The sequence below is a fragment of the Drosophila innubila genome (assembly GCF_004354385.1).
Source record: "Drosophila innubila isolate TH190305 chromosome 3R unlocalized genomic scaffold, UK_Dinn_1.0 2_E_3R, whole genome shotgun sequence".
Taxonomy (NCBI): Eukaryota; Metazoa; Arthropoda; class Insecta; order Diptera; family Drosophilidae; genus Drosophila; species Drosophila innubila.
The window spans coordinates 9,688,304-9,701,777 of NW_022995380.1; the positions used below are offsets into that span (position 1 = coordinate 9,688,304).

At 39.2% G+C, this 13,474-nt stretch overlaps 1 protein-coding gene across 1 annotated transcript; it reads left to right on the forward strand.

Annotated features, from left to right (window-relative positions):
• The first annotated feature begins 459 nt into the window (after positions 1–459).
• On the forward strand, positions 460–10,725 carry LOC117791215 (homeobox protein Hmx). Its single transcript, XM_034630905.1, has 3 exons — positions 460–1,238; positions 7,765–7,874; positions 9,830–10,725. The coding sequence occupies exons 1-3, from the start codon at positions 460–462 to the stop codon at positions 10,723–10,725; spliced, it is 1,785 nt and encodes a 594-aa protein (XP_034486796.1).
• Positions 10,726–13,474: the final 2,749 nt, after the last annotated feature.

A 13,474-nucleotide genomic window follows, 5' to 3' on the forward strand; every position in this document is an offset into this window, starting at 1 on the left:
CGGTTAGGGGTTAAAAATCCAGAGACTGAAACAATAAAATTACTAAACGATCGCTTACACACACACAGACACACGCACAGCAAGTGAGTGGCAGAGCAAAAGAGATAGAACAAGCGATAGAGTGAGACAGCAAACGAGAGCAAGAGAGAGAGAAAGGCAGGCAGGCAGGCAGTCAGACAGGCAGACAGTCATTCAGTCAGTTGGCATCGAGGACTTTGAGCCTGTTAACAGAAAACATTTGAATTTAAATGCGAATCGTTGATCAAACGGTGCAGACGTCTCGGTCGCCACCTGAGCAACTTTATTTGCCTCGTCAAACGTTGCACAACACTAACAAAGTTTTGCGTATGCCTCAGGCACAGTTTTAGTGTTAGCCGAACCAAACATTCAAATCAAAGTGTGAATCAATTCAATACTCAAATATTGTGACAGTTTTTGTGAATTGGCAATTTGTGTGAAATGTCTTCCTCTGAGGCTGAAGTCGATATAAGTGTGGTGTCAAGTCCGGAGCCAAGTCCATTGGGTGCCGCCGGCATGAGCAATGGTCGGGAGAGTCCCTCGGCGCGCTCCATTGATGGTAGCTCGCCACCGGCGACACCTACGCACCGCTCGACACCCAACACTGCCGCCGGCACACCCACATCATCGTCAGCCATCGCGGCGCCGCATTATCATCACAGTCCCAATGGAACGGTGCCGCCGGCGGTGCTGCATCATCATCTGCAACATCATCTCAGCTCGCTCAGCGGTCATCCGGTGGCACTGCATCATGCTCTACACAGTTTCGGTCATCTGCATCCGGCTCATGGGGCACCACATCCCGCGCTGTTGCAACACACACATCTTGGCGAGCGTTTAAGTTCGCCGACCGCCATGGCGCCTAAGTCGCCGGAGTTGGAGAGGAACGGCAGTGCCGGTGATGAGCTGCATCATAGCCTGAATAACAACAACAACAACAACAACAGCAAGACGTTAAATCACAACAGCACATGTGCCTCGGCGGCAGCTGCCGCGGTGGCAGCAGCGGCATCCGTTGGAGCCAACAGCAACGACAGCAATGCGAGCAGCAATGGCAACAAGGCGACAACGGGCTCCAACGGCTTCACCAGCTTCTCCATCTCCAGCATCCTGAGTCGCAGTGAGCCGGCGAAAAAGAATGGCGCCACAGCGCTGATTACGCCCATTCCTCAACTGCCACAGCCAGGAGCCGGGCCACAGGATGCGGCCATGCTCTCAAGGTGAGTCGATGCAATCCAAATTGCTCAAGCTGAAACAAAGAGCGGCTGCTACTGGTGACCACTTAGATGCACTTTGTAGAGCTGTTTAGACCCGGCTTAAGGTCTCAGAGCCTTCCTCATTGTTTTCCTTGCCAACGTGAAACCAAAAAGTCAAGCGTTCCTTCAATTTTCAATGAGCCTAAGCGGCTACAATTTCACCTGATTTCGTCCTGTTTTCTTTTCTTTGCTGCCTTAAATATATTGAGCAAATTTTATATAATCCTTGAGGTACTCAGTCTGAAACAATGGCATTGGATTCTTAAAGATTGAAGGTGACGCAAATCTGTTTCGTTAGAAACACACAGAAATCCAGTCGGACATACTTTAGGGACATTCGAGCAGTAGTCCATTTAGCTGATTGTCGAGATAAGAAATTTAATGGAAAGGTTGGAAGATGGAAGCAGAATTGTCACAGGACACCTTAAGTGAGTGGCAAGATGAATGCCTTACGATTAAAAGGATGTAACTTGATTTTAAGTTGTGTTTTTAATTTATACATATTTCTTTTGGAGTTTTTAAATTTATTTAAAGTACTTAGGATATTTGTACTTGGGATATTTGTTCGATCAATTTTTAATTATGGATTTTTTGATATTGTGTCATCAAATGATCAACTGCTTTTTTTTTCAATTTGTTGCTTAATATTATTGGCAATTTAGTTTTCTTAATAAAATTAATGCTGCTAAACTAGATTTCAAATAAGGAAATGCCTTAATATTGTATATACTTCAAGTACAAGAACTTTTAAATATATTTTTTAAAGTTTGCAATGGAAAATACAGATAAAGATTATTATATAACATTACAAAACAGAATATCATTAAGTTTTTATTTAATTTCCTCAAAAATACTTGACTTATAATTTGAAATACAAATATTAAATGATTTTCGCAACTGAATATATAAAATGTTTAGATTTTATTGACTATTTAAAAAATAAGAGATATGCTTTCAATTTCTATATAAATTTGGAATTCATGTTTTCAATACATTGTGTCACTAAAGTTTAGGACTTTAAGCGGCCAGTTGGTCACGTTGTTCAATAGAAATCCACAACGATTCCTTTAATTTTGGTCATGCAATTTACAAAAGTATCGAATTTCGCAACATTTGCGTAATGAAATTCAATGCAAGTTGCAAACACATACATAGTCATAACTGACAGGACAGTCCGACAGTCCCGACAATCGGACAATCTTCCGGCATGCTAAAATTGGAGTGAATATGAATGCAACATCAAGTTTATTATGAATGAATGAATGAATGAACCCTCACTGAACTGACCTACATGTATGATAAACTCATGGTTAGAGGGACAGACAAAGAGGGGAGCCGCCTACATAATGCAGTGCAGTTCATCAATAAATTCATATTTGCGAGTGGCCAGAAGGAAATGGTGAATGGTATCCTGTTAACCCCACTTAGCCAACATTTAAATGGGCATAAAAAAAGGACATGAGTCGAGAGATCGAGTTTCCAATTGCTCGATTAAGGCATGTGTTGAATTAAAAAAATGTTGCACTTTTATTTTATGAACTCGAAGTTGGACTTTACACTCACATGCAAAGTGGCTGGTCTGACTGTTGGGTTCGTCTGTTTTTTTCTGGTTTGTTAATAATGATCATTTTCATTTAATTTACGCATGCGCTCACCGATCGATCGTGCGATAAGACAACTTGAGGTGAGGTTCAGAGTCCCGTCACGTCACGAGGGTCGCGTGCTGCTTACCCCATATAGAATATGGAGTTGAAAGACGGAGTATCGCCCTCGCTCTTTTGGCCAAGTGTTGACTCCTGCTGTTTGGCGCTTACAGCTGACGTGTGGCTGCCTATGTGACGGGCTTATCACATGATCATCGTACTGAGCTCAGTCTGTCCCATTATTAATACAAGCGCACCAAAAAAGAAAAAAAAAATGCTGAGTGATCGTTTAATAAAAGTACCTTAATATGCAGATACTTTTGTATCTTTTGAAGCGACTTTCACCTGGAGTATCACTTTGTCGTTTATTTTGACAATGGCATTACATTTTTAATTAGTGGTCAGCTACTGTTGAAATTCTCTGTCTACCGTTAGCTGTCTGTCTGCTCTTCAACTGCGGTTTAATTATAGCGCAGCAAGAAGCGCAGTTAAGCGCTGTAACTGTAACTTGATATGCTTGTGAGTGCGCCCAACAAAAGGGCCAACGCGACCAGCCCAAACCAAACCAAACCAAACCAGCTTAGGAAAGGGTGCTCGAGTCCAGGAAATATCTGTGTGTCTCTATTGTGCAGCAGTTTTTCCATTTTCTCCATTTTATTTTTTGCTCTTTATATTGTAAGGATAACACAAAAGGACGCCCTGACAATATAATTATATATTGCAGTAATTACAATCCAATTTCTGTCCCAATGCATTGCGCTTGGGCCGACAAATCTTATCCATCACAAAGGGATTAACTTGCAGCGGCATTCAGTGGTGAAATGGTCCTTGATTCGTCATTTATCGCATTTTTATCTGTATGATGACGTTGGTCATACAATGTTGTTTCAATTTAATGAAAACATATTTTTATTCGATACCATATCAAGATTTGAGGCTTGACTTTGTTTCTGTTTTACTCCTCGACACGTGTCATTTATGCGACTTCCTGTGGTGCAGGAAAAAAAAATAAAACTAATTTTGGGCGCATCGCAAATGTCACCATTTTTCAAGTGGCCGACTTAACATAAGCCGCTCCGGGCCATGGAAATATTACTCCAAAGATATTACCAATATTTTCATGCTAATCCCGTTTAATGACAAAAGCAAGCCAACCGGGTTAGCTGCTGTTTTCCCCCCTCCTTCCCTGCTCTGTCCAGTCAACTGTGAGTCAATGGATATGTTCAATATTTTGGCTACTTTGCGGTCGGGTCGAGTGTATTTTCCAGTGCCCGCACTTTTCCCGTTCACACCCGTTCAAAATGTCACAAATATATTAATTCTCTCTTCTTGTATGCCAATTAGCGTGTGCAAATCTTTTACACATGAACGAACTCTAAGCGGTTTAGGCCTGCCAGTCATATGAGTTCATTGTTAGCATTACTTTTAAATTGTATTTATTTAAATTAATATCGGTAATTCGCATGGAAATGATGTGACAATTGTCGCTTTGCATATTTGATACATACTATGCATTTTGGGGGTTCATTTAAGTGGCTTCCCTGACCTGATTGAGGCAGCTGTATTGCCCTTTCCGAGCGTAGAGTATTCAAGTGTTGAAATCTGCGGGCATTTGGAGCAGCTTAACTTATAAAGCAATTCAAATGCAATCCAGTAAAATAATAATTGGATTTATATTTTCTTGAGATTATAAAATTACTTGGCAAAGTCGTATTTGAGAAAGTAAATAAGGTTCACAAGCAAAAGATATAATAAAATCGAACATACTTTTCTGACACTTTTATAATTATTCTATACGTTCTAAGTAAAATATTCTTTAAGTTTTAATTAATAGAGACCTTGCTTTTTTGAACTTATGATTAATAGAATGTTATATTTATTTTAAATAATTATGAAATCTTTCGAAAATATTCACATGCAAAAATAATAATTGGATTTATATTTTCTTAAGATTATAAAATATATCTTGCAGAAGTCACATACGTTTTTATTTATTCTATACGTTCTTAATAAAAAATCTTTAAATCTTAATTAATAGAGACCTTGCTTTTCTGATCTTATGATTAATAGAATGTTATATTTATTTTTAATAATTATGAAATCTTTCGAAAGTACCCACATGCTAAAATAATAATTGGATTTATATTTTCTTAAGATTATAAAATTACTTAGCAAAGTCGTATTTAAGAAAGGAAATAAAATTCACAAGGAAAACAGATATAATAAAATCTAAAATATGTTTCTGACACTTTTATATTTATTCTATACGTTCTAAATAAAATATTCTTTAAATCTCATTTAATAGAGACCTTGCTTTTGTGATCTTATGATTAATGATTAATAGAATGCTAAATAATATATAAAATGCACTGGAAATAATTATACAGCCATAACTTTTTAATTTCCTATCTTAAAATTTAGACTTAAAAACTGTATATGCTTATATGATTTATAAACAGAATGAATGCCTCTATCCACTTCTTTTAAATGCAAGAAATTATCTAAAAGCTAGTTAAAAACGTTTTTAAGTACGAAGCTCGAATTGATTTGTAACTGAAAAACAAGAAATACATCAAAGCTTTTCTAGACCCAAGTGGGAGACCCAATCAGAGGACAGCAAAATCGCCATCAAGTGGATAAAGCGTCCGACCCATGTAGAATGCCATGTTGAACAACTCAATTGCATAGCGCACACTTCTTATTTTTATATATTTTTTTTATAACAAAAGACCCCAAAGAAGAATTATGACAGGAAGGTGGAGCAAGAAAAAGATGAAGAAGCAGCAGCTCAAAGCAAGAGCCGCAAACAATTCATTAAACAAGGGAAATATCAGGCATGCATCAAGTTGAGCTGGGAATGGAAATCGGAATCGGGTTGTTGGTTGTTGGTTGGGTCGCTCCACCGTTGACTTCTGACAGCACCGGGGGCGGTAGCCGCCCCAGACTCAACAGAATTTTAAACATGGTCATCCACTTCCGCCGCAAAGTGACACCAATGAAAATGTAGACCGTGGAGCCGCGTGGGTTGCTGTGGCTGCCCCGGGCAATGGAATGTTGTATTTATTTCATTGCGACTGGGCGGAAAACAAATGCCTCGGACCGGGGACAGGACCGAGAACTGAGCCTTTGATTTGGATAATTAGTAAAGCAAATAGCTACAAGCTGTTTGCAATTCATTCAATGGGGTCCCTTCCGTTGATGTGACAGCTTTCAAGGAGAAATTAGCGCAGTAATTGAGGTAATTTCTTTTCTCTGCGTTTATTTTTCTGCCTTGCTGTCTTTTGGTTTTTTTTTGGCCGCTTTGTTCGTAATTTGAGGAATCGCTGGAGCGTCATCTTTTGGCCGATAGCAAAAGCGGCTTTCTCTCAATTGACGTTGTAAACATGAAGCCCATTAGAAGTGATTTGAGCTGCCTGTTTGTCAAGTAGCCAAGTTGGGGAAGCCTTTGAAGCGTCAAGTCGACTCGGGTCGAGTCGAGTTGAGTTGAGTTGAGTTGAGTCTCATAATTTAGCAGTCCAACGCAGGCAAAAAGGTAAAATTTAATTGAAAAGGCATTACTTACAAAGCGAAAGAGAGGGCATAAGTGCAGGAAAGAGACAAAGAGACAGAGAGAAAGAGAGAGAGACAGTAGAATGAGCTTGGCAACTATTGATTTACACACCTGCACCTTGGCCGCAGTGAAAGAGGTCAGCTAAATGTTAATGTCACACACACACACACACACACACATACATATACAGCTTGGCAAGCTCATTGTCTGTCTATGGGGGTGTGGAAGAGCGAGGTTCTAGCTGGAAATCACAGTCTGCTGCTTGTCCACGGGTCACTTGCAAAACGGTCAAAAGGGTTTAACAACAACGACAAAAAATACAAAATACAAAAGCGAAAAAGCAGCAAATTCAGCAACAAACCCCAATTGGGGGTTGATGGGTCGCGATGTGACCGCTGTTGGTATTCTACACTGGTGGGAATGCACTGACTGTGGCTTTCCCCCCAAAAAAAGAAGTATTGTTCAACAGCAAAGTTCAGTGAGTGCGTGGGAAGTTTAAGAACACCGAAGCGACTTTAAAACATATCAATAAATCAATCAAATTGCCCGACCAGTCGGTGAGGCCAGAAAAAGCTCTTAAGTGCCACAACCAGGCAATAACTCCCCCCCCCACTCCATTTGCCCCCTGGAGCAAAACAAAAGCAGCTTTCTTCCAATTACCTCTCGCATTAGCTGCTGCTCGAATGATTTGACTTGAAAACTTTGATTTAGTACAATAAACTCCCCCTACCAAAGAAACCACCCCAAAGGACGCACACACACACAGACACAGACACACTCACACTAACCCATATGCTCGTATATGGAACACATTATAACGTAACGTAAACGCCGAAAAGTGTTTCGTCTTGCCAACTTTGCTACGCCAACATAAATAAATAAATGTATTTATAAAGATGCTTTTAAGGTTGCAAACCTAACAAGGTTACACTTATATACTTTCATATATATATATATAGATATATATTTATATGTCTTATAAATATGTATGGCATTCTGTGCAGGAGCAACAAAATTCACAGCAGCTGTTGCCAGTTATGGTGTGGGGTTGCTTAGCATTTAAGGGTCGCCTCATCTTGGATTTTTCTTGCCTTGATTTTTGTTTTGTCGGGCAGCCATTTCGGCTGTCGGCATTTCTATATACATAAGTATTTATCCGTCGTATACATACATTAAATGTTTATTCGTGTAAATGGCTGTTTGGCTTTTGGTTTCTCTGCTTTACTTGAATTTCAGCAATTATCTGTCTGCATAATTTATGACAATTCGCTAACCGTTCTTCATTTCGGCATTTCAGATTGGGTTTCATCTCACAGTGGGGCGCTCTGGCCGGAAGATATGCTGCGTTGTGCCCACCTGGCTGGCCCTGGGCACCGCAGCGAATGCCCTTCCATAGTCCAACTCATGGTAAGTTGATAAAAACAAAAACTTAAGAAAAAAATTTAAATAAAATGCTTAAAAGATAAGCACTTACGAATAGTCTCATAATCTTAGTCTGAGCTCCAAAAATTTGAAGAAAATAAGTGCTTCAAGTAATTTTCTTTGAAACTCTTAGTTATTCATTATTATAATATTTGCTTCAAATGAAATAGCGTCAAACTTCAAGCAACGAGCTCAACGACTTAATATTGAATTTTTAATCTATAATGTCCTAAAAAACAGGCCTAAAAGTCATATCGCAATTTATCAAATGCTTATTTTGCAGATTTTTAATTGGTTTCCCAAAATTTAAGTAGCCTTAAAAACAAGGACCACAAATATTATTTGTGAGTTTTCAAAATAAACCTTAAAAATAATATGTAGATAATTGGGAAAATGTCAGTACTTCAATTATTGGATGAATCATTTTAAAAAAAGGACAAAACTCTTTTTATTTATTAAATAAAAATTAGTTTGTTATAATACATTTATTTAAATTTGTATATAAAATGTATAATAATAATTTCATATAGTTTCAAAAATACAAATAATTGTTACATTTTATTTTTAAATCCCATAATTTTAATGTTTATCTAATTAATGTTAGTTAGATATATTTATAATCTCAACTATTAGCTAGTTATTTCTTTGCCGTTAATCAACTGTAAGCTTTAAAAGTTCTCATCGTCTTCCTCTATTCAACAAGCTTAGCCTCAAAGAAAGCGTTTTTTCTTTTCGTTTTCAAGAATGTGAATGAGAATTCTTTAACCAATCTAATCTTAGGCAAAGAATGTGCCGTTACAGGCATTCTTTGAAAGTATTTTCATTTAATTTGCATAGTCGAGTCAGGAAACGCGCCTAATGCTGTCAAGAATTTGTGCAATGTGCATATAAAGTGCGCCCTGAAGCAGGCAACACATTTGCACACACACACACACACATACTGTCTGTGTAGGGGGAAGGGGGTGTCATTATCATGTGCTACACATGTACCGTTAGCCGCTCACAAACACGGCTGCTTTAATCGCCATTTTCAATTAATTGCAATTTGTAATCGAGTATCGAGTTACGACTGCGGGGAATGAACAAAGCATTTGACATGTTCGCCTTTTGGCCGAGAGCGAGAACATTGCAACATTTGCAACAATCCTCTACATTTACCTGCAATCAACTGCAGTTTACCTGTAGTTTAAACCAATCTCCCACTCTCCCCTCTCACACTTGATTGACCCTGCGGCATTAGAAGTCATTGCAATTGCATTTGCTCATGTAAATTGGCCTTAAGTTTAGCACCACGGTTTCGGACTTGACTACTTGACTACTATTAAACTGGTTGGGCTTCTGGCATTTAGCTGATGCAGCGCATAGTTTCAATCAAGTTTACGGGTCAAGTGGGCAGTTGTTGTGGGAAAGGGCGGGGGAAATATTCTTCATATAAGGCAAATAACAGCAATTTAAACTTTTCAAATGAGATTCAAACTAAAAGCTCAATAAAAGTAAAATCGTTCAGTTGACTGACAGCCATTTTAAATGGTAATTTAACGCTCACACACACACATGGACACACACAGTTGCACACATGGCATGGTAAGGGGAAGGGGAAGGGGAAGGGGAAGGCAACACTCACCGCGTCTGCGCTTTAAGTTGTCTAAAAAAGAATTAAAAGGAGAAATGCAAAGAGGCAAGAGGCAAGAGACAAGACGATGGCAAGTGTGAGGTTAAGTGTAGCAGCTTAAATCTGTGTAGTGGCACACACTAACACACACACACACACACAGAAATACATCTTGAACAACCCTTAGTGCAAGCACCCACACTCTCACACACACACACACAGAGTCAGGCATGCAGATAACTCAACTAATAAAATTTACTCTCTCAGTCCTACTCTCTTACTCATGCGCTCTCTCTCTCTCTCTCGCTCTCTCTGTCGCTCTTTGCAGACAGTTCCTCGACAAACACCACGGAAAATCCACCATCACCCACATCGCTGAGTCCCAGCAGCGGCAACAACAACAACAACCACAGCAGCAGCAGCAGCAACAACAACAACAACAACAACAGCACTGCAAATGCCAACAGTAACAATACGGGCAATGGCCACAGCAGCAAGTCACCACCACCCAATGTGGGTGGTGGCCTGCACCACAGCACACATCACCCACTCTATCAGCAGCAGCAACAGCAGCAGCAGCAGCAGCAACAGCATCCACATGCTGGCCAACAGCATCCACAGCATCCACATCAGCCCAGCACGCCCACAAGCAGCGCCGCAGGCTTGTCGCATCATGGACATCATCTGGTTAACTCGCATGCGAGTGGCGGTGGCTACATGCTGCCCACCAGCTCCAATGAATCGGACGATGAGGGTGAGGAGATCATTGAGGAAGATGACGGCACTGATGGTCCATCGGACAGTTCCTCGCCGCACGGCGATGGCAGCAACTCGAAGCGCAAGAAGAAAACCCGCACTGTCTTCTCGCGAGCTCAGGTGTTCCAGCTGGAGTCCACGTTTGATATGAAGCGCTACCTCAGCTCATCGGAGCGTGCCGGACTGGCGGCCTCGCTGCGTCTGACTGAGACGCAGGTGAAGATCTGGTTTCAGAATCGTCGCAACAAATGGAAGCGTCAACTGGCCGCCGAATTGGAAGCGGCCAACATGGCGAACATGGCGCATGCCGCACAGCGTCTGGTGCGTGTTCCCGTGCTGTATCATGATGGCACCACGGCCGGCTTTGTGCCACCACCGCCACCACATCATCATCCGATGCAGTACTATGCTGCGGCTGCTGCCCGCAACACAAGTCCACCACGGCCGCCGCTGTCGTCGCTGGTATAGAACGTGGGTTGCTTGGCGGCGCCGATGACGCCAATGACGCCAATGTCGCCAATGACGCTGCTGAAGCCGCCGCCGCCAACAGTGATGCTGTCGATGCCGCCGCGTATTCCAGCGCTGCAGCTGAGACCCAGCTCCATGGACATGGACTCGGATAGCGAGCAGGAGCTGGTGGGGTGCCAGGACGATGATGATGCTGCCATCGATGTGGAGGCCGATGAGGAGCCCACAAATGATTGTGGCAGCTCAAGGCCATCAACAGCACCACCACCACCACCACCGCCACCCACGTTGCCACCAGCACCACCAGCACCAGCACCACCTGCCGAAGGCAAGCAAAACAATTGCCTGGAGCGCAGCGAAGTTACCACTCAGGTCTCAAATGTGCAACCAGTTTCAATTCTGGATAAATCGATAAACCACAGGCCAACACAGGGCTACTGAGCAACCACCACCCAATGCCGCCCACTCCCAGTTGCATTGTAAATTTCGATTGAAAAGTTTTTTTACCAAAGGATCAGCGGCTAAGTGCACATCAATTGGTTTCAATGCTACACACAAAGGCCAAAAATCGAGGACGGTTCCCCCGACGCCTCCTTAAATATAATCGATAAAAAAAATGCTGTAAAGTTTTGAGTAGTTTGTTCCTAAAGCTTTTGTATATACTTACTAAGTAGTATGTGCTCGCTTAACTTAATCTGCGAGTTCTTCTTTACTTTCTTTCTCTCTCTCTCTCTCTCTCTCTCTATCTCCCTCTCTCTTCAGCTAAGCATTAACTATAAGAAATAAGCTCTCTTGCTTAAACTCTATCCTCTTTTATTCTCATTCCCTGTTCTCATTGTAAATGCCTCTTGCTCAATAATTTTTAAGCCTTATCTCTTAAATGTTTATTTTTATTATTAAATGCAACTTGTAAATATGCGTGTTTTGCAGCTTAATTAGTATAAGAAGTTCTGAGTTTGCTTTAACTTTCGATTGCTGGTCAAGTGTAGGTTAATCCCATATGCAAATACATTAATCGTATTTATAGTTATCGGTTGGTTTCCATAAGTAAGCAACTATAAATAAAAGAAAATTAAATTAAACTTTACTCGTATATTGTCTAACTGTACACTTTATAAGCCAAAGATGATAAAATAAAACTTGGCAACTGCACATCTTTATGTACATACATATACTTACATTTGCATATGTAACAAGCAATTACCAAATAACTAGTTAAATTATTACATCAATGTATTAAACACCCAACCTAAAACAAAACCGAAAGATTATGAAAAGAAAAATCGAAACGACACCAAAAAATGCTTATATACAAAAAAAAGAATATCAATAAAAAACAAAAAATTCAATTAATTTTTGCAGTTGCGTTCTTTATTATATATTAAACACTGGATGTTAAATATTGTTTATTCAATATTAATGGATGTTTATCATATTATTATTATGTTATTGGAATGGCTTTTCTTGAAATACTAGTTTTCAATGATGCATTAAACAAATTTGTTGGTAACAAGATTCTTACTAAGGTTTCCAGCTTTTATCCCCTCGAAGAGTATTACAACCATTATTTCTAGTTTCTTAAATGGATTCCAAGTTTTAATGCAAATTCTCTTATTAATTAAAATTATTAGGAGTACTTTTACTTAGCTAAATCGGCTAAGTGTTTCAACTGATACCTTGCAACGTACAGAATCCAAACATTAACTTGAACTGACCACCTCATTTAGAGCTATGTTTTATATTTGTACTAACAGTATCTTGAAAAGGATGATCTAAACTGAGAGGAATTTAACTGAGAAAGTCTAAATTAAGGATACCAAAACTTATATGCATTTTTCAACTGAGACTATCTTAATTAATAATATCATGCCTTAGTGTTATCTGAGTCTATTGATTATCTTAATAACAGGGGCAGTAAGTAATGATAAATTTTATTTTTTTTTAACTGAAAAAGTCAATCACTTCTAGTAAAATTAAAAGAACGTGTAATATACAAAAATTTGTCTTAAAGGGCAATCTATGCAATTTTGCCATGATTTTAAAGTTTTTATTATTTTACTCATAAAATAATCATTAAAAATAAAAATAATCATAAAATAATCATTAATTTTGAGCAAAAAAATTAAACTCAAGAAATAATTATTATTTTTGAGCAAAACAAAAAAAAACTCATAGAATGACGATTATATATTGAGTTTCATAAAACTTATAGTGATTACAGTCCCTGCATAATAATATTATGACTGGTAGAAGCTAAATAATGAATAATGATTACTTCTTGAGTTTTATAATAAAACTTATAGTGATTGTAGTCCCTGCTTAATAATATTATGACTGGACTGGTATGAGCTAAACTTAAAATATATTAATTAGAAAAATCTCAACAACTGGATGTATCTCGAGTGAGAGTATTTTCAATGCAATGCTATTATAATTGACTGGCATTTTAAATAAGCTGACTTTACTTAACATTTTCCAACTATAGTATTTTCAACAGGGTTCTCCATTCACAGCCGAGATATGTGTTGGTATATGTAAGTGCCTGAAAAGCTAATTTACGTTTAATTGCCGATGGAAAAATGTACGTATATCTATAGATATAAAATATGTATTCGTATGCAATGTTTGCACTCGTTTGTATGTGAGCCACAATAACAATTGTTGCAGTTGCTGTTAGCTGTTAGTATCGTTGTTTTTGCAATTGTTGTTGGGCGTTTTAAGTTACCATTTATTGTGCGCACTTTGTTGT